Source organism: Delphinapterus leucas, chromosome 15 (genome assembly GCF_059928025.1).
Source record: "Delphinapterus leucas isolate spDelLeu-1000000601 "Yukka" chromosome 15, BTC_Dleu_Yukka2, whole genome shotgun sequence".
NCBI classification, from domain to species: domain Eukaryota; kingdom Metazoa; phylum Chordata; class Mammalia; order Artiodactyla; family Monodontidae; genus Delphinapterus; species Delphinapterus leucas.
Window position 1 is genome coordinate 86,999,124 of NC_143143.1, and position 20,654 is coordinate 87,019,777.

The following is a 20,654-nucleotide window of genomic DNA, read 5'->3' on the forward strand; positions in this document are numbered from 1 at the left end:
CTTCCCTCTGCAGGAAACTCACAGTACAGCCAGCAGCAGGCGGGGTACCAGCAGGGCACAGCCCAGCAGCAGACGTACTCCCAGCAGCAGTACCCCAACCAGCAGAGCTACCCCGGGCAGCAGCAAGGCTATGGTAAGCGGTGGGGGGGCCATCACAGGAACGCGGTCATTCGGTGGGCGCCCAGCAGGCTTCTTATTTTGGAACAGTTGTAGATTTCTGGAAAAGCTGTGAGGAAAGCTGAGAGTCCCCCCATGGTTAACCTCGTCCATTACCGGGGCCCTGTGGTCACAGCTAAGAAACCAAGGTTGGTGCATGGACGTGGACTGAGCCAGTTTCTTCGGATCTCACTGGCTCTCCTGCATGTCCTTCTCTGTCCGGGACCAGGCCAGGATCCCACATGACGTCAGCCCCGCAGCTCCTTGGGCTGCGAAAGTTCCTCAGACTTTCCTCATCCCTCTTGACCTTGGCACTTTTGAGGAGGGCTGGGCGGGCACTGCCTAGACGCCCCCTCAGGTTGGGTCTGTCTGGCCTGGGTTCTGGAAAGAAGACCATGGCGAAGTGCCTTTGCGTCCCCTCCTGTGGGCATGACTTGCCTCCGTTGAGTCTGGCCTTGGTCACATGGTCAAGGGCGTCTGCCAGGCCTCCGCAGTGTCGGGCTTCCTTCCCTCTCCTCCTCCAGACTCTGACATCACTGGGTCCAGCCCCACTCGAGGGGGCACTGTGTACATCAGGGGTCCCCAACTCCCGGGCCTCGGACCAGTACCGGTCCGCGCCGGTTAGGAACCAGGCCGCACAGCAGGAGGTGAGCGGTGGGCGAGTGAGCGAGGCTTCATCTGCCGCTCCCCAGCGCTCACATCACCGCCTGAGCCATCCCCCCTCCCCGTCCGTGGAAAAATTGTCTTCCATGAAACCAGTCCCTGGTGCCAAAAAGATTGGGGACCGCTGGTCTACATAGATTATTTGGAATTCTTCTGTAGGGAAGATGGGTCTCTTCTCCTCCATTCACTTAGTTATTGATCGTTTATTTATATTGGTAGGTGCTCACGGGTATTGATTTTACACATTGAGTTACGATCCAAACTTCTTTATTTTATTGTTCCAACCGTCTCAGCTCTGCCTCTTGGGAGCTCAGGTTGGTGGCTGTGGCCCTTGGACGTGCCCCATCCTTTTGGTTTAGAGCACTTTCTTCTTTCTGGGACCACAGTGTTTCCCCTGCCCCAGCCCTAGAAACAGCCAATTTTGGAAAGAACACTCGGCCTTTGTCAGTTTCTCCTAAACCATCTACTTAGGCTCCGGAGGCACAATTACCGTCTCTCGCGTGTTTTCACCATTTGCTGTGTGTTTGACTCCCGTGTTTACGGTGACCACCGTGACCAGTGTAAGCTGGTCCCAGGAAGCGGGTCCGGGGCACTGAGAGTGGCCCCCAGGCTCCGTCCGGGTGGCGGTGGGAGCACAGCTGCGAACCACGCGGGACTCCGCGCAGCCTCCAGCTGTGGCGCTTTCACTGCACGGGCTTAATGTGGAGGGAGAACGGGTGCCAGAGTCAGGGGCTCGGGCGGACGGGGGCATGGGGTGGTCTCACGGCTCCCGCGTGTGTTCTAGGGCCTGCCCAGGGCGCCCCCTCGCAGTACTCCAGCTACCAGCAGGGACAAGGCCAGCAGTACGGAAGCTACCGAGCGTCTCAGACGGGCCCGTCCGCCCAGCAGCAGCGGCCTTACGGCTACGAGCAGGCAAGCCTTCTGCCCGTTTCCAGACTCGCAGCCCCCGCGTGCGTCAGACGTGACGAAGGTTTCCCCGGTCGTCAAGAGAAACAATAACACAGGGTGAACTGGCACCCAAGGTCCCTCCAGAACGTTAATTCTCTGAGCCTGTAAGGTTTTTAAAAATTACCTCTTCGGTCAGACACAGCTGGCTCTGTGTCCTTGTCCTTTCACACCTCGGGTGTTTCCCGCGTGCCTAGCAGCGTCGGGTGTCTGGTGCGCGCTTGGGGGCCCCGGCGACTAGGCAGATTCTAGAGCTTGTATCTCGCCTGACACAGCCGGGCGCTGTTGGCGCCGGGATGGAGCAGCGGCAGGTAGTTCTGGGAAGAGGACCCAGAGGGCAAAGGGACAGAACGACGGGTGGCAGGGCTGGCGTAGACCAGGTCGGGGAGGCCCTCTCTCGGGCGACAGCGAGGCCATCAGACCTGAGCAGAGCCGCTCAGGCTCCCAGGACGGCAGGGAGGCCTCGCCCACCTGACGAGGATCTGCTCTGCGTTGGGTGGGGCCCTGGAGGCCGTCGGAGCCTTTGGTGACAGCACGGTGGCTGCTGGAGAGAGGTGAGAGGCTCCGGGACTCTAGGTGCTCTCAGAGGTGGTGCCAGCGGGATTTGCTGGTGGACTGGACGTGGGGCGTGTAGGAGAGGCGGGTCGGGGCGGCCCCAGGGATTTCAGCCTGGGCTGCTTGAGGCAGTTGCCATTTCTCGGGGTGCAGAGGGCTGTGGAGAGAAAATCAAGCTTAACTTCAGATGCCTCTGACTTCCACCTGGAGGCGTGGAGGAGAAGGGCGGTAGATGATGGATGTCGGCCCCTCCTGGTGGGAGAGAAACCCATGAGGGGTGAATGTAAGTGTCCGGGGGCCTCTCAGCGGAGGTGCCACGGGGCCAGGACGTGAGGATGAGGGTGAGCCAGCCTCGGGACGCAGCCGTGCAGGTGTGTCTCATGCGAGTCGGTCAGGAGGAGCCTTGGCGTCTGCAGCTCAGGGCAGGAGCAGGGCAGTGGGGCGGGAGGAGACTTATCCTGGGCATCTTTGGAACCTCCTTTGAAGAGAGCCCCTTGCAAGGGCTGATTGTCCATCGGTGGCCTTTTGTGCTGGGTCACAGGCACTAATGACCGTTTACACGGCTAATGAAATCTCAAGGCACCACATGGATGATGGGTGTTTTTCTCAGGTACCTGAATAGGTAAGGTCCTGTATTTTATTCTTTTAAATGCTTCTCACCCTGCTCTCTAAAGAGAGATCATGAACCAGTCATACTTAGAGGATGAGTTTTCAACACGAGTAAACAAGCCCAGGGCAGGGTAATTAAGAAGAAAACCTTTTTGACCTTGAAGAGAGCAGTGTGGAATGTTCCCCTGAGTGTGCCGGAAGTGGTGCCAATGTCGTTTGTGGCTGGGGGAGCCCGTCACAGACCTGTTCACGGCAGGCTCAGGGTGGGGACGTGACTTGAGGCACCTGGACCAGGCCCAGCACAGTGAGCTGCTGTGTGGCTGGGTGAACGAGCCTCTCCACCCTCTGACCTAAATCAGTAGCTGCAGCCTGGAGAGTGGCTTCTGGAAGGCCGCTTATCTGGCTGCCTCGTGGAAACAGGCAGAGGCTGTTTGGTCGCTTGCCTTTTATGTTCCCTCCACCTCCCGTCCTGGGTGTTGGCGGGGGGGCGGGAGTCTGTCTTACCCTTGGGCGTGGACCCTCTTATGCAGGACTGTTGGGGTGTAATCTGTGTCTTGGTCTCTTGCAGGGCCAGTACGGAAATTACCAGCAGTAAAGGACAAACATTCTTATGGAGGCTTGCAGCGGCATGTCTGTCTGGGATGGACAGGCCAGTGACAGTTCTGATGAGCTGTGACCTGCGGGCTGCCCCTTCACCCCACGCAGCGTCTGCATGCGAAGCGTGCACGTTTCACGTGGGGTAGGACGCCGAGCGTGCACCGCTGGTGCAAGACAGCGCTTTGATGGTGTGACATATTTGGTGCTGTGTATAGTATTGTATGTCCATACAACGGAGAGGTTGTCCCTTTTTGTCCGCCTCCCCCCCCCCCCGCAGTGTTTCTAGCTAGCTTTAGGGGTCCTTTTGTCATCAGAGTGTTCTGTGCCCAGTGATGGGACATACCTACAAGAGGCCATAGTCCACGTACTTGTATAAACAGACCTTAGGTCTGACACTCCTCATGCACTGCCGTACCGTGGGTTGTAAACTTGTCTTTCACTGTCCGCACCGCAGCTGGACACGTGTGCACAGCCCCTGGATGGCAGCCTCTTCCTGTGCCTCGATGGGGGGGTGGGGGGGGGTGGGAGGCATCTTCTGTGATTTGCGTCAGTTTCTGTTACACGATGGAAAGGATGACTAAGCCTCATTTGGAGATGCTGTGAACCGTTATTTTCAGAGCTCACTCGTTACCTGTGTCTCTCACCAATTGTGTTTATCCAAAAAGTTGTATGTTTTTGTATTAAAAAGTAAAGAGGGATCAATGACTATGTTCTAAATAAATAGGAATCCATGAAGGCAATGAATGATTAGCCTTACCCAGGGAGAGTGGTATTGCTGAAAGAAAGAGAAGGTAGTCTCTGGAATTACTTTGGCTTTGGCCCTTGTTTATCTGATGGTCATTTCTGGAATTTTAATATTTAATATGCTCAATTCCAAAGTTATAATTTAAAATATTGACACCAAATTTTCCAAACTGTTGGCAAGTTGTTTATTTTATACCACTTCTTCCAGGACCTACTTATTCACATCTCCAAGAAAGCTTTCCTTTTCTTTTAGGGATATCTGAAATTCACATCTTATTTTTAAAAAGAACACCACTGATTCTACTGTGTTCTTCCTAATGAGAAGGAAAGCTCTTATGGAGAGAAATTTGAGTAATTTTTACATTCCTAGGACATTAAATGCCATTTAAATTCTGTGCAGACATTAAAGACAGCTCATGTGGAAAAGTCAGGGCAAAGGAAAAATTCTACATTTCACTAATAAGTCATAAGGACATTTTATCAACTCTTACCTGGATAACAATACCCATATTTATTATGACCGCTTTAAAAACATCTTTGGATAAATGCTGACATATTTCCAAGACAACCAAGAAAATAAAAATATATCCAGTTCTTCATATATCAGGTCTACTGAAGGTGATGTTTTATTAAGTCTTAAATTGAAAGTAGTTCTTTATCCAGAATTGAATACTTTACAGTGTAGAAGACATCTTCGACGTGTTTTTACTGGAATGAATAATTCCCAGTCCACCCTGGGAATATGGTGGCGATTACTTGTTGCTGTTTTGCAGATGAAGCACTAAGGCTCAGAGGAAAGAAGGGGCGGGTCGAGTAGAAGTCCTGTTCTAGGACCTTCTCCCCTCCTCTGTGGAGACAGAATCACACATGCATTGGGATAGAAGTGTTTATTTTGTAGACATACGGGTTTTTAAAAACCCTTAACGCTGGTAAGGGCTTAAAAATACATCTCTGTATTAAATTATTGAAATGAGAGTCCTTAACCGCTAAATGACACACATTAGTAATTTCATTTAGGGAGTCATTTCCCTTGATTTTGTCCTGTTCTTTCCTGACAATTTTCATAGAATTTGCAAACTCAGTCGGGGATTAAATTTTCCCGTTGAAAATGTTAAGCATTTCAGAGAACTGTGAAAATAGTTTATTTTTATTCCTTGCCAATCTGGGAATATGCCTTTTATGTGTCTGTGTGTGTGTGTTTGTTTGTTTTAAGTGCTGTATTAATACTTTTTGAAGGAAAAGGACACTTAAAAAAACTTACCCCGAAACTTCAATCTGAAATGTCTTACATTAAGAATTTCTTGAATGTTGTGTATATATTTTTAAAAGCACTTTGTGAAATAGTTTGTACATCTATTTCCTAATTTATACATGATTGTCGGTGTTCATATATTTAATGATTAATAACAAAATGTTTATTTAACGTGCTGTCCGTTTTTATGTACTATTGTGGGGAAAGTGACGCCAGCAGCTCGTTTTCGTTCACTGTTTTGTGTCTCCTCTTCCGCAACACGAATGTCTGCAGACGCTTAGGCCCGAGAGTCGCTCGCGCGGTGCGGTCAGTGCCGCCGAGTTGCCACGGCCGAGCCCCGGGCGGGGCGGGCCTCGAGCGGTGACCGGCGCGGCCCGCGGAGGTGCCGACAGCGCCCAGGCCGCCGGCTGGCCCCGCCGCCTCCGGCCCGAGCATCCCTCGCGCGCCCGCAGCCGCAGCCGGGCCTCGGCGGTCCGTGCGGGGCGGCCGCTCACACTCGGACCGAGAGGAGGGCGTTTCCGTGTGACTTCCCAGCCCTGACTGACCAGGTCACGCCGTCTCGTCCGTGAGCACAGCCCGTTCCCGGACAACCATCCTCACCCGTCCGTTTCTCTCCTCAGCCGGACTTTGGCGTCTAAGTTGTTTATGCCTTTGTTGTAATTAATAAACTGGCTCTTCGAGAACCGTCCTGGAGACTGAGTTTCCGTGAGGTGATGGGGAACCGGAAGCCCCGGCGGGGAGACGGCTGCCGGGCCCGGGATCCCTGCGTCCCCGGGTCCCCGGGTCCTGAGGTGCCCCCGCTCCCCACGCCGGAGACCACGCTCACCTCTGCGCAGACGCGAGCAGCTCCTTTTTTTTCCCCCCCTCCCAACCCCTCCCGCGCCGCACATGCGCGCTGGGGAGTCCTGCGCAGGCGGGACCCGCCCCGGAAGTGACTCCTGGAGCCGGCCCCGGAAGTGGCGTGCCGTCTGGAGTGGTGAGTTCGAATAGCGGCCGGGGTCGCCCTCGCGTCCACGGCCCGGGCTTCCGGCTTCCCCTCAGCGCGCCTGGGCGTGCTCGGGTGGCCCGGAGACTCCCTTGGGTCGAGGTCCTGAGTGTGAAACGGTTCCTTCCGGATGTTGCTCTGTACCTGCCGTGGCGCGCGGTTGCACCGAACAGCGTGAGCGTTCGCACAGGAGCGGCGTCCTCCTGCGAGGGCGCTCTGGGCGGGCTGGGCCGGCACCGGGTACGCCGTCCGCGCCGCTGTGGACACCGGGGTCTGTCCTGCTCGCGGGCCTGTCGGGAGGAGGGAGGCGTGTCCTTCGGGCCAGCTCCCTGGAGGGGGCTTCCTTCTGTAGAGGGCCCTTCTCACGACACGAGCGGAAAGGAGATCACGCTTTTCAACGCAAGTCGGTTCCCAGGCAGATATGCTTTAGCAGAGAAAACGTGTCCACAGTTAAGGAGCACAAAACTGATTCTTTTAAAATGACCCTTGCCTCGGTTTCCTTGGATGGTGGTCGCGTACACATCCCTGATTTGAAGAACCCTGCTGTGAAATACAGGCAGCGAGGACACTGTTGGGCACGCGAGAGACTGAGTCTCAGCCTCCACTGCTTTAAGAGTGGGCGTAAAGGGGCTTCTTCCCTGGCGGTCCAGCCGTTAAGACTCCGCGCTTCCACTGCAGGGGGCACCGTTCGATCCCCGGTCGGGGAACTGAGACCCCGCATGCCGGGCAGCGTGGTAAACAAAACAAAACGGCATAAAAAATGTAAGGGTCAGAAGGTATGGCACCATCTCTTTAGGATACTTTAAGGAGGGTTTGTAAAGGCCCAGTTTAAAGCGGAGTGTGCAGGGAAACAGCAGCGTTAGTGTTTTTATCACGCGGTAGTAACAGTGGAGTTGCTTCTGCTCCTGGACACCCCAGGATAAGGGGACACCCCAGTTACCAGGACCAGCAGAGAGCAGCATAGACGGGGCTTCCTTGGCTGGAGGTCGACCTTCAGTCGGGATCCAGCCCTCCTGCGCCTCCCTGCAGCCTCCGCCCCACGGCAAGGTAGCTGAGAGTGGTCATGGAGGGTAGGCTTCTGAAACGGAGCAGGTGGAAAAGGGGTCTAGAAAAGCAGGTGGAAAAAAGCCAGCATGCACTGTCACCCCTCACAGGGTGGTTGTAAGGGATTTTTGTTTGTTTGTTTTTGGCCGAGCAGCTTGGGGGGTCTTAGTTCCCTGACCAGGGATTGAACCTGGGCCCTCGGCAGTGAGAGCACAGAGTCCTGACCACTGGACCGCCGGGGAATTCCCATGGAATAAAATTTAAAATTCCCGGGCTTCCCTGGTGGGGCAGTGGTTGAGAGTCCACCTGCCGATGCAGGGGACACGGGTTCGTGCCCCGGTCCGGGAGGATCCCGCGTGCCGCGGAGCGGCTGGGCCCGTGAGCCATGGCCGCTGAGCCTGCGCGTCCGGAGCCTGTGCTCCGCAACGGGAGAGGCCACAACAGTGAGAGGCCCGCATACCGCAAAAAAAAAAAACAAAAATAAAAATTTCCGTAGGAGGATCTTAGAGGCTCCTGGCAGATAATAATGTGTATGGACCAGTATAACTGATCTTAACACTTTACAGAACAAAGTGGAGCCCTTGCCGTGTATTGAGCGCCTTTCCAGCATTTTTAAAAGCCCCCATCCTGTAATCATGAAGTCTGATTGACTCTGGGCCCTCAGCTTTCACCACCGTCCCACCTTTTGTACTCTGCTCTGCTGGGCCCAGGAAGAGGGATGCTCCTAGGAGGGATCCGAGTTCCCACTGCACAATAAAGACCAGCGCTGTCCAGTAGAACTTTCTGTAATGGTGGAAATGTGCTAATGGGTGCTGGCCATTGTGGTACCCACTGGCCACATGTGGCTGTGAGCACTTGAAATGTGGCTTGTGTGACTGAGGGACTGAATTTTTACGTTTAAAATTTTTTAAGTTAATTTAAACTTAATAGCCACATGGGGCTATTGGCCAGAGCAGGTAAAGCATTAGAAGGAAAACAAAGACCAAATAGTCATGTGAAACCAAAGTGAACTTGTTCACGTGGCAAGGGAGAGCCACGGCACGCGTTCAGCAGATTTTTCCAAACACACTGAAGAGGTAAAAAGGAGGAGTACTCCACATTAGGCAAGATTCAGAGTTCAGGTCTCTGGTTGGCTTTCTGATCGTCACCTCTGATTGATCGCTTTCAGGTTTCGTGTTACCAGTGCCCAGAAGCTTGGTTTTCAACCCGGCCTGGACGGATGGCGTAGCTCTCCAACAGACTGAGCTGTGGGTGTGCTTCTTTGATGATCAGGTGGTTGGTTTTGCCCCTTGACACCCTGCTTTCACACTCCACTCCTCCCATCTGAGAGATCTGTTACCTTGGGTAAGTCACTTCACCTCTCTGCCTCTGTGTCCTCATCTGTACTTTCTTTACAGGGCTGTTATGAGAGCTAAATGCATTAATCCCTGGAAAACACTTAGAACAGTATCTTGCCAGTAGTGAGGTAGAGGTCTTAAATGTTTATTGTTAAGCTTATTGTTAAGCTAGATGCTTTTGTAATTGGTGTCACTGTAAATGGGATTGTTGTCTTAATTTCATTTTATAGTTTCCTGCTAGTATAGAAGAACACAGTTGACTTTTGCAAATTAACCTTGTAACCAATAACCTTGCTTCTTCCGGCGCACTGCAACGAGGAGCGACCCCCGCTCGCCGCAGCTAGAGAAAACCTGTGCACAGCAACGAAGACCCAACGCAGCCAAAAATAAATTAATTAAATAAATAAATTTATAAAAAACAAGACAAAACAAAAACAAAAACCTTGCTTCTTTGTATATTAATTCTAATCTTTGTTTTATAGATTTCAATGGAATTTGCTGTGGAGACAGTCATATTTTCTGCAGCTTTACCGCTTCTTTTTTATTTTATTTTATTTTATTTTATTTTATTTTATTTTTTGCAGTACACGGGCCTCTCACTGCTGTGGCCTCTCCCGTTGCGGAGCACAGGCTCCGGACGCGCAGGCTCAGCGGCCATGGCTCACGGGCCCAGCCGCTCCGCGGCATGTGGGATCTTCCCAGACCGGGACACGAACCCGCGTGCCCTGCATCGGCAGGCGGACTCCCAACCACTGCGCCACCAGGGAAGCCCTATCACGCACATTTTTAATTGTTAGGCCTTCCTGATGACTAATTCCGTTTGTCATTATCAGATGCCTTTGTTCATCTTAGGAAATGCTCTTTTTCTGGAAGTCTGTTTAGTCTGAGTTACGTGTATGGTTAGGTTTAGGGTACCATTTTATTATTTGTTTTCCCTTTGTCCCTCTTCTTTGTTCTGCTGTCCCCTTTCTTTTGAGTTATCGGAAAGACTTTTAGCATTCCATTTCATCTACTTATTGGCCTTTGGATATATCTCTGAAATACATTTTAGTGGTTGCTCTGGAGATTACAATGCACATACCTAACCTTTCATGATCCACTTAGACTTAAGACTTGTGCCACTTCACAGAAATGTGGAAACCTTGCAGTCACCTCTGCATGCATGGGAAACCCACTGGACAGTGTTATAATTTTCCTTCTACAGTCATACATATTTTAAAACTCTTACAAGGAAAAAAATAGTCTTTTTTTTTTTTTTTTAAAGGATAGGTACTTTTATTCATTTACTTATTTATTGGCTGCGTTGGGTCTTCGTTGCTGCACGCGGGCTTTTCTCTAGTTGCGGCGAGCGGGGGCTACTCTTTGTTGTGGTGCGTGGGCTTCTCATTGCCGTGGCTTCTCTGGTTGTGGAGCACGGGCTCTAGGCGCGTGGGCTTCAGTAGTTGTGGTGCGTGGGCTCAGTAGTTGTGGCACACGGGCTTAGTTGCTCTGCGGCATGTGGGATTGTCCTAGACCAGGGATTGAACCCGTGTCCCCTGCACTGGCAGGTGGATTCTTAGCCACTGCGCCACCAGGAAAGTCCCCAGAAAATAGTCTTTTATACTTACCATCTCTGTTGCTGTCTCCTCATTCCTAAAGGTTGGGGTTTCCCTGTGGTGTCATTTTCTTTCTGGGGTACTGCTTGTGGAGACAGTGTCTCCCACCACCCAGCGTGTCTTACTTCACTTCCCTCCCTGAAGGATATTTTCACAGGCTGTGTAATAATGCTGGGTGGGACTTTTTTTCTTTTAGCACTTTAAAAATATCTTTTAAGAGGGCTTAATGCAGTGTGGGATCTTGGAACAGAAAAAGGATATTCATAGGGAAACGTGAAATCCAAATGCCATCCTGAGTTTAATTAATAATAACATAGCAGGGTTGGTTTCTTAGTTTTGACAAGTGTACCCTGGTCATGTAAGATGCTAATATTAGGGGAAACTGGATAAGATGTATATGGGAATATCACCTTTTCTGTAAATCTAAAATCATTCTGAAATAAAGGTGTATTTAGGACAATACATTAACAGGAAGATAACAGGAGGAGGGTGTCCCCATGGAGGGGCGGCCCAGTGGAAGGGGAGAGCACCTACGTCAGGTGGTGAAGGTTTGGTTACTGTCGAGGTTGGGTGAGTAAACATACTGCGGGTAATGGAGCCGGGACTCTGACAGTCAGAGGATGGACTTGCAAAGACAGAAGGAGAAAATTAGAACCTTATGGTGTTGAACTGGAATTGGGATTATAGGTGTGAACCCATGGTTTTCAAAAGATGCTGCTCTAAAACTGTGGGTGGATCGGTGTAGCAGTGACTACAGATGTGAGTGTTGTGTGTGGATGCGTTTACCTTCGTCTGCTCTGTCCACGGAGAGGACCCACGAGCAGCACCACCCCAGGACCCCTGAGCACCCCCAGCATACAGGTGGCCTTCTAAATACCATTCTCCACTAAAAGAACCAGGGCTCCTTGGAGTAAAGGCTGATTTCAGGGTCAACCAGGGAAAGTACCCGGTGAGCGTGGAACATTTTGTGGCAGGAAGCAGGGAGCGCTCACAGGTTGAGGGGCACGTGTCAGAAGGACACCAAAGCCAAGGGATGGGCTGCCACTGCCCAAACCAGAGACAATTTGAGCATTGAAGTAAATGATAGTAACAGTGTAGCTAACTGAATAAAACAGGAACCTGAGCCCCTAGAAATGAGTCAGTGGACGGTTTAGGGGAACGGGATTTGCACAGTCTCAGGCCACCTCCCCCGAGGTCCTCGTAACTACACAGGGAGGGAGGGGCGCCCCGACGCAGCGAAGCGGGCAGGGCCCCCCGCGCTGGAGCTCCGTGTGCAGGGTGAGCAAGGCCCCTGACTCGTGTGAAATTCCTGCCAAAGGTGCATTGCCCGCGGCTCGTCACAAAGGGACGTCCGTCAGAGGGAAAACGACACGCTGCAGAACAGCTGGCCTGTGACCTTCCAGGTGTCGGGGGCACGAGAGTCAGGGAGGGGCTGCAGAGACGTGGCAGCAAAACGCAGCTCGTGGTTCTGAGCTGGACCCTTTGCTGTGGGAGCCGCTCTAGGGACCGTTAGCCAAAGCTGGGGGTCTGGGCGTGGCTGGTGGCCCGGTTTCAAAGGCCATCCCCCCGGTTCCGTAGGGGGTGCCTCTGTCCACAGGGAGCCACACTGCCGTGTCCCGGGGGTTGGGGGTTGGGTGTCAGGTCGGCCGCTCACCCTCAAGTGATTCACGGACTCTCCTTTGAACTTTTCTGTACCTGATTGTTTCCGAACAAAAAGCAAAGCTTTTCAGTGCCATGCGGAGGGAATAGCTCCCACCAAGGAAGTATTTCCTTTTCAGAAGGGTCAGGAGGTGTGGAGCAGGAGGTACAGGAGGGGCTTCAATGGAAAAGGCGAGCCCTGTGTCCTCGCCTGCTGTGTTGCGCACGTGGTGGCTTTATGATTATTTTTAAAATAATGCGTGTACATTTATATCCCTTCTGTATGTGTAGTTCGTACTTAACAATGGGAGGAAAGCCTCAGTGGTTTCCTTTTATGTGGCACACGTGTGCCTGTGAAGCGGGGACATTGGAAGTGGGTGATGTTCAGAACAGTGGATGGGGAGGGGCTGTCGTCTCCTGGAGGGCTGGGCCTGAGATTCCTCGCGTTGACCCTCAGCACCTACAAGATATATAATTATCACGAGCTGTTTAATGAACGAGCAGCGGTGTAAACAGCTCTTAGTTAATGAAAAGTAGCTCACGCTTACTGAGTTTTCACATGGGCCAGGTACTGCTGTCGTGCCTCCTGCCCCTCCCAGCCTGGTCCGTCGCCAGATGAGTGAAGCGTCCTAGGTCACCCTGGGGGAAAGGGGCAGAGGTCCTTGTGCAGAGTCTGGCGGCTTACCCACTGCACCCATAGGAAATATCCCACTGTGTTCCAGTTGGACCATTTTAAACTGCAGGATAACACCATAGCATCTGAGTAAATGGGTGTTTTTATTTTTAAGAAATTTGGATTTGAGGCTGAGATTTCCTTTTTAATATTTTCATTTAGCAGGTATTTGCTATTCTATAGGGAGTATATTCCAGAGTTGCAAGAGATGTAATGATTTAATCCTTTGTACACAGATCTTTCCCCCAAGTAGCATATAGGCTAAGGAGACTTGTTTTCGCTGCGCTGTGCAGCTTGCGGGATCTCAGTTCCCTGACCAGGGATCGAACCCGGACCTCCGGCAGTGAAAGCCCAGAGTCCCAACTGCTAGGCCGCCAGGGAACTCCCTCCAAGTAGCATATAGGCTAATAGGGCATGACTCGGGGTGGAAAGTGGTGAGTGAGGTAAGAAAGTCATTCATTGGTTCATTTATTTGTTTCAGAAACACCCTCATTCTCCTGTACCATATGCTCACACCTCTTTAGTTTCGGTTTCATGTTCGGGTTTAAACCAGATGTCTTATTTTGCCAGTTTGCCTTTTGTTAAGGAGCCATGATACGTTCGAGGCTTTTCTCAGCAAGATCCTGGCCGGTGTTGGAGGGCGTGGGGTGCTGGACACCATTGGCACGAGTGTTTCCCAGGCCCGGGCGGTTCCTTCCCCAGCACGCTTCTCCCAGGCTGCTCTCGGTCAGCTGTGCGGACTGCACCAAGCACCAGGAACCCCCCAGGAAGAAGCTGCTCTCAGAGAAAAAACTGGTGAGGCTTCTAACCTTGAAGGAATTTGACTGCCGTTTCCCCTCTGAAGGCACAGGGCGTTGTTTTGAGCTCTTGTTGTCTTGTCTTTGTTTATCCTTGGAAATGAGGACGTGAGATGAAGGCCTGCGGGTACCAAATACTGGGCTGGCCTAAAACTGCAACGGACCCGGGGCAGTGCCCAGCGTGCCAGAAGTGATGACCGTGTTCGCTCCCTTCGCCAGGAGGGTGCCTGGGGCTTATGTATCATTAGCCTGTGTGTCTGAGATATGTACTATATATATTCTTAGGTACATGTGAATAGTTCTTAATTTATGGCATGGGGGTGTGGGGACCGGGGACATATACCTTTAGTTTTATAGTTCTCCAAGGCTTACATGTTTTTTTATTCTGTTTATCAAAACCTGTTTAAAACATGAATGATCTTTAATTAAATTCAAGAATACACATGTTTATAATCCACTTTGTTTCCTCCCAAGTGCGGGTTCCAATTAAGGCTCATAGGGCAAACAGTACTTCTTGTGGAAAATTACTTTGGCAGTCAGCGTGTGCACTCAGATATATCAAGTTTTCACGTGGTTTTGTCTCCTCCCCAGAATGTAAACATTGACTCTTAAGTTTTATCTTCTGTATGATACTCCTTAGTTGTGCTTTTTTCCCATTGGGGTTGATTTCCATTATGTTCAAAATTGTACATTGCGTTTTTGAGACAGTAATTCATGGTTTTTCCATGTGGTGGTGCCAGAGCATCATAAAGTATTTCTCTATTTTCCTTTAAAAAAAGATCTGCTTATGGAGTAGTGGATGGAAATGCAGATGCCCTGGTCCCCACGGAGGGGCCGTGTGGGCGGCCACGTCAGCCTGTGCACATGTGCGGGGAGCGGGTGGGCTCCTCGGGACAGGACGGCTGGGCTGGGAGTGGCGTCCTCAACACTGCAGCCTGGCACCTCGGGCAGCTGGACATCTTGTCCTGTGAGCAAACGCTTATTAAATATTAGCCTGGTTAGGGGACTTCCCTGGTGGCTAAAGCTCTGCGCTCCCAATGCAGGGGCTCAGGTTTGATCCCTGGTCAGGGAACTAGATCCCGCACGCTGCAACGAAGATCCCGTATGCCACAACGGAGATCCCGTGTGCCACAGCTAAGACCTGGCGCAGCCGAATAAATAAATGTTAAAAAAATATATATATATGTGTGTGTGTGTGTGTGTATATATATATATATATGTTAACCTGGTTAGTTAGTTCTGATTCTTTAGGTAGGTTGTGTCTCTCTTAGGGACCTAGAGAAAAACTTGCTCTCTGATAAGGGCTCTGTCTGCATTACCACATTTAAAAAAGGAGCCCTGTTCAGTCAGCCACAGAAGACTTCTGTTCTTAGTTGGAAGCCTGATGATGGCCCAGGGACCGCCACTCTCATTCTCTCGTCCTGAGGAGCAGAGCTCTCCGTTAGTAAAGACCTGTTACTTCAACAGCGTGTTTCTACTTGAAAAAGCTGGGAAGACGCTTTATTTAAGGAGTATCTCCTAAACTGCGTTTTATTTAGGTTTTTAGCGTGGAGTTCGTGACTGGGGTGTGTATTCCACGCTGAGCACTTTTAACCTCTGCGTGTTGATTTACATTTGCCTACAAATAGCAGTGACTTGTGGGAGCTCTTTCTTATATTTGCATCTTAGGCGTGATTAGCAGTATTAATATCATTAGCTTCGAACTTTAAAGCCTGTCATGGGTAGAAAAGGTACATTACAAATGACTGCTTGGTCCTTGGGAGGACTGCAGAGTTAACGACAGGCCTCTGTGTGCTCTCTACAGAAAAGGCATTTTGTGGACCATCGCCGAGTGCTTGTCCGAGGGGGACGCGGAGGTGACGGGGTGAGCTGCTTCCACAGTGAGCCCCGGAAGGAGTTTGGAGGCCCCGATGGTGGCGACGGAGGCTACGGCGGCCACGTCATCCTGAGAGGCAGGTGTCCCGAGGGGCAGCCCGGGGAAACACGCTGTGCTGTGTCTGCGCACCTCCGGGGTGGGGAGTTTTCACCTTCTTATCCTAACAGGAAGTTGGATTCAAACATTGACCTGTAGACATCATTTTATTAAATTATGTGGATGTTCACATTTAGATAATCCACCCAAAACCAACTTTGATGGTTTTGTTTTTTTTTATTTCAGGAACACAAAGACAGTTTACTGTCAGGGAGTCTAACATTCTGGTACAGTCTGTCAAAGGGTTAATCTGTTACTATCTCAGTCAAGTGCTGAAAGGGTACTGATTGCCCTGACACACACGGAGCACAAATATTAGCAAACTGGTCCCCTCAGTAGCCATTCACAGCACAGTAAGTACAGCTGTTTTCAAGATGATGGTGACATTATGGGTAATTTTGAATTGTTTGAAAATTGTAGTATTTTTTGAAAGAAAACAGGGAATTAAATTTTTCAAAAAACCACATTGCGGGCTTCCCTGGTGGCGCAGTGGTTGAGAGTCTGCCTGCTGATGCAGGGGACACGGGTTCGTGCCCTGGTCCGGGAAGATCCCACGTGCCGCGGAGCGGCTGGGCCCGTGAGCCATGGCCGCTGAGCCTGTGCGTCCAGAGCCTGTGCTCCGCAACGGGAGAGGCCACAACAGTGAGAGGCCCGCGTACCGCAAAAAAAAAAAAAAAAAAATCACATTGCTAGTTTAGCGACTTTTGCCACAACTTTATTCCATGGTCCCAGGTGCATTCTTTAGATTTCTTTTTCATTTTTATTTTATTATTTATTTATTTATTTTTGGCTGTGTTGGGTCTTTGTGGTTGCACGTGGGTTTTCTCTAGTTGCGGCGAGCAGGGGCTACTCTTTGTTGTGGTGCGCAGGCTTCTCATTGCAGTGGCTTCTCTTGTTGCGGAGCATGGGCTCTAGGCACCTGGACTTCAGTAGTTGTGGCGCGTGGGTTCAGTAGTTGTGGCTTAGGGGCTCTAGAGCGCAGGCTCAGTAGTTGTGGCACACGGGCTTCGTTGCTCCATGACATGTGGGATCTTCCCGGACCAGGGCTCGAACCCGTGTCCCCTGCATTGGCAGGTGGATTCTTAACCACTGTGCCACCAGGGAAGTCCCGTCCCAGGTGCATTCTTAACGTTCTGAATCTGAACAAAAGAAACTTAACAACATGAGATGGGTCTGCCTTTGACACAGAGGGAGATGACGCTTCTCGCTCTGACTTCCAGTTGACCGGCAAGTCAAGTCCCTGTCCTCAGTCCTGTCTCAGTACCAGGGCTTTGACGGAGGAGCCGGCGGCAGGAAGAACTGCTTTGGGCGAAGCGGCGCCGTCCTCTACATCCAGGTAGGCCATCTGGACCATCAAGCTCCCAGGTCCTGCCGAGTGGTCCAGAGGGGCCCCGTCCTCCATGAAGCAACCCTGGATGGGGACTCTGTGCTGATTTCATACCGTGTGAATGTGTCACCTGTTCAGAAAGTCATGAGACGATTATATTTACAGCGAGGGGCCCGCAGGTCTCCCCCGCTGTCTCCAGCCCCGTGATCTGCCCGCACCTACCCTCTCGGGCACCTCCCTGTGAGTGGAGAGTGTGTGCTTTCAGCTTCACTCTCGTCTTCCAGATGCTTTTGTTCACCCTGATGCTTTAGACGCACTGCTGGGAAAAGCCATTTATGCAGTTTGCCTGCAGTGCAGTCAGCCTCTCAAGCCCTTTAGGGCTGGGCCCTTTCCCAGGTCCTTTGTCCCTTTGTGGAGCTTAGTTGTGCCCCCCTTCTCATGCTGCCCCTATAAGCGCTTGTTATTTTTCAGGTCCCTGTGGGCACTTTGGTGAAGGAGGGAAACAAAGTCCTGGCTGACCTCTCGCGCCCGGGTGATGAGTTCATCGCAGCACTGGGCGGGGCAGGCGGGAAGGGCAACCGCTTTTTCCTGGCCAACAGCAACCGAGCGCCCACGACTTGTACCCCCGGACAGCCGGGTCAGGAGCGGGTCCTCTTCCTGGAGCTCAAAACGGTGGCACACGCTGGGCTGGTGGGTGTCACCTGAAGCCCCGGCGGGAGGATGCTGGGGGACATGCCAGGAGGGCGGCGGCCGGGCAGCCCACTTTCTCCCATCGGAGCCTGTTGGCTTCGTCAGGAGCCCTGCTGTCCCTCGTCCCCGGTTCCCGACCCAAGACCCCCGACCTTGGCCGTCCCCACTCTCTTCCAGGTCGGATTCCCCAACGCAGGGAAATCCTCGCTTCTCCGGGCCATTTCCAACGCAAGGCCCACTGTGGCCTCCTACCCATTCACCACCCTGAACCCGCATGTGGGGGTTGTTCACTGCGAGGACCACCAGCAAATAGCAGGTAGGACGCCAGGGCCTCTCAGAGAGTCAGGGCGACTATGGGGTTCAGAGCAATGCTTACTTATGTAACTCTTGCGTGTAGCGTTGTTTTCTTCATTTGAAAACTGTAGTTCTTTATCAGAATCAGGCTTTAGGTTTGCTTCCCACCCTCTCCCCCAGGCGTCTGTTAGTGGCAGTGCAGGAATTGGAGTTTAAATTTCAAACCTGAGGAAATTATTCCTTTTCACCGCCTCTATTCTTCTCTTTCATCTACGGGGAACTCGGCACCGTCAGTCATGTGGACAACGTGTGATTTAAAAAGCTTTCCCTGTACCATTTTGAGAGAAGAAAACTTTCCAGAAGATAATGTACCCATTAAAAATAGCCTGCTGGCGACGTGATTTGTGTAGCACTTTATACTTGCAGAAGACTCTATCGTTTCTATCGGTAGTCAGATTATTAATAGAGTACAGGAAGCCGTTTTCCCCTTTCTTGAATCATTTTTGAAGCCAGAAAGACTGCAATGTGTTAAGTAGTTCTTATTAGACTGATCTGTCATCATGCCTGTCAACCAGATATTTCAAAGCATTAGCAAAGCTGAAAGCTGTAATGCCTCAGATGGCAATTGGCCTGATGCATCACTGAGGCAGTAAATTGAACGACTTCACTTGCAAGGTGTTCCTTGGAAGGAGAGGATCAGAACTTAGAGGTCTCAGGTTCCCCTCCTGGACCGTCTGCTCTTCTCCTCCGCAGTGGCCGACATCCCGGGCATTGTCCGCGGAGCCCACCAGAACCGGGGCCTGGGCTTGACCTTCCTGAGGCACATTGAGCGCTGCCCCTTCCTCCTGTTCGTGCTGGACCTCTCGGTGCCAGAGCCGTGGACGCAGCTGGATGACCTGAAGTACGAGCTAGAACAGTACAGGGAAGGCCTGTCCGAGAGACCCCATGCCGTCGTGGCGAACAAGGTCGACCTCCCTCAGGCCAGAGCCCGGCTGCCCCAGCTGCAGGCCCGCCTAGGCCGAGAGGCCATCGCCCTGTCAGCGGCCACTGGGGAGAACCTGGAGGGGCTGCTGCTGCATCTGAAGGAGCTGCACGATGACCACGTGGCCGCGGAGCTGGAGCGGGGCCGCCAGCCTCTCCGGTGGTAGCGGAGGTGGTAGGCTGGGAGGTGGCATGGGCAGTGCCTGGGCAGGCTGACTGTGACTGGAGATAAGGAAGGAGCCCCAAAGAATCAGCGGCCTTGGTGCAGCGGCCTTCCCACCAGCTCAGGGCTCCCCACCAATGCGCCCCCCTGCCCTGGGCCTGGGACCTTGGGGCGGCGGACGCTCACGCACCCGCCCGTCTGTTCCCGGTGCTTCCCGCGCCCGCCTGCATGCGACTGACATGCTACGATGGGCTCGTCTGTGTTAATTGGCCCCTGATGAGCAGGGACCACACTCTGCCTCACGTCGCCAGATGCTGCCAAGTGCACACGGTGGATGGGAGCTGGTGTTCCCTGCGGACCCTTGGGTGGCGGCAGCTGTCGCAGAGGTGGGCCCTTGATTCCACGGCTGTCAACACGCCCCGTGAGCGCAGTTTGGCGGGGATGCTCTGCTGCGCGAGGGCCGGGGGAGGGAAAGAATTTGCAGGCGCCCAGTGGTGAAGGAGCAGGTGCAATCCTCAGATGCCGCCGTCTGAGGGAAGCAGTGAGGGTGACACCCACCCTCTTGTCCCAGACGGCGCCATGCTCTTTGGGAGCCGAGCTTCACGACTGCTCCCGGTATCCAACCCGGGGACGTGTGGCTTCTGACCCGCTTAGTACACACGAACGGGTTATTAACGGCGGACTGCGGGTGGGGCATGGCAGCGCCGTCCCCCAGGGTAGCCAGTGTCTCAGGTTTGTGCTTCTAGGTGTCGATGGGAGCCGCGCCCGCGCCCCCAGCGTCCCCTGACTGCAGGTGCCCCGTGAGGACGGCGCAGCTGCTCCTAGCCTGCTCATCCGGCAAAATGGCCTGGAACTTTTTTTCCCCCCAAATAAAGTCTGATGCATCTGATGTGTCCCTGAGGGCCTAAGGGACGAGTGGAGAAGGGGCCCGGGGCCCTTTGGGGATCGGCCTCAGGGTCCGGAGGCAGCTGGGCCTCTGGGTGCACTTAGGCCAGTGTCTTTTCCACACACACGGGGGTTGGGCAAACCTCGAATAATAAGCCAGCGCCTGAGCTTTCAGGAGCAATTCCGTTTTGATCTGACATCAGATCTGCAACTAGAACAAGAGTCCTTTACCTGAAGCTTTATTTGAATGCCTTGTAATTTCAGAGGTCCTTGTGTTCTGGAAACCAGAGACGGGTTTTGCATGTATTTGCTCTCTCTCAGGCCACCGCGAAGAGCAGCATTAATTATCCATGGCCTTTCATCTTGCTTGCTGGGCGCCCACCACGTGTGCTCTTCAGAGGGGAGACGCTCAAGATGCCTCGCGTGGCTGACCCAGAAGGGGTGCCACAGAGGGCAGGGGCTCTGTCCTGTTCTCGACTGTGCCCCCAGCAGCCTCAGGACCTGACCCCAAGGGGGCACCAGTACGTATTTATGGAATGAGCGAGTGCGTGGTGGCTGATGTCAGGTGCGTTTAGGTTTCTTTTAGTTTGAAGACTATTTGACGGGTGGGTGGATGCCGAGCAAGAGCCGTGTCCGCTCCCCAGGCCCCGCCTCAGCCGGGCCCACCTCTTCTGGCCGTTCCCGCTCAGTGATCTGCTCCAAAGTCTCAGCAACTCTTGCTTCCTTGATCAGCCCGGGGCGCCACCTGTTGA

General features: G+C 52.5%; 2 protein-coding genes and 1 long non-coding RNA gene across 12 annotated transcripts in view; 2 read left to right on the forward strand and 1 right to left on the reverse strand.

The window, feature by feature from the left end:
* Positions 1–6,209, forward strand: part of SS18L1 (SS18L1 subunit of BAF chromatin remodeling complex) — a 29,619-nt gene extending 23,410 nt beyond the window's left edge. For 2 of the 4 annotated variants that reach the window (XM_089897141.1, XM_089897142.1), the window contains exons 9-10: positions 14–133; positions 1,604–3,488. In XM_089897141.1, the coding sequence (XP_089753267.1) occupies positions 14–133; positions 1,604–1,818 (335 nt within the window). In that variant the 3' untranslated portion in view covers positions 1,819–3,488. The other 2 variants (XM_022597730.3, XR_002647975.3) reach the window with 2 other exon arrangements.
* LOC149747525 (uncharacterized) lies at positions 4,963–6,610 on the reverse strand. Its single transcript, XR_016387961.1, has 2 exons — positions 6,122–6,610; positions 4,963–5,116 (listed from the first exon to the last, which is right to left on the reverse strand). It is a non-coding gene; the product is annotated as an uncharacterized LOC149747525 (long non-coding RNA).
* On the forward strand, positions 6,320–19,906 carry MTG2 (mitochondrial ribosome associated GTPase 2). Of its 7 annotated transcripts, none has more exons than XM_022597738.2 (8): positions 6,320–6,497; positions 8,719–8,894; positions 13,364–13,588; positions 15,395–15,542; positions 16,783–16,898; positions 17,361–17,579; positions 17,757–17,895; positions 18,627–19,906. In XM_022597738.2, exons 3-8 carry the CDS (start codon positions 13,385–13,387, stop codon positions 19,019–19,021), a joined length of 1,221 nt encoding a protein of 406 aa, XP_022453446.2. In that variant the 5' UTR covers positions 6,320–6,497; positions 8,719–8,894; positions 13,364–13,384; the 3' UTR covers positions 19,022–19,906. The 7 variants fall into 7 exon arrangements, with proteins under 7 accessions (XP_022453446.2, XP_022453447.2, XP_022453440.2 ...); XM_022597739.3 differs by lacking the exon at positions 6,320–6,497 and adding an exon at positions 6,504–6,746 and having other exon boundaries at positions 9,472–13,588; XM_022597732.2 differs by lacking the exon at positions 6,320–6,497 and adding an exon at positions 6,504–6,746.
* Positions 19,907–20,654: the final 748 nt, after the last annotated feature.

Excerpts from the sequence above, each read along its gene's own strand:
- MTG2 (XM_022597738.2), top strand. The coding sequence starts at position 13,385 with ATGATACGTTCGAGGCTTTTCTCAGCAAGATCCTGGCCGGTGTTGGAG. Across the intron at positions 13,589-15,394 it reads TGCTCTCAGAGAAAAAACTG|AAAAGGCATTTTGTGGACCA; the intron begins GTGAGGCTTCTA and ends TGCTCTCTACAG. Across the intron at positions 15,543-16,782 it reads CGGCCACGTCATCCTGAGAG|TTGACCGGCAAGTCAAGTCC; the intron begins GCAGGTGTCCCG and ends TCTGACTTCCAG.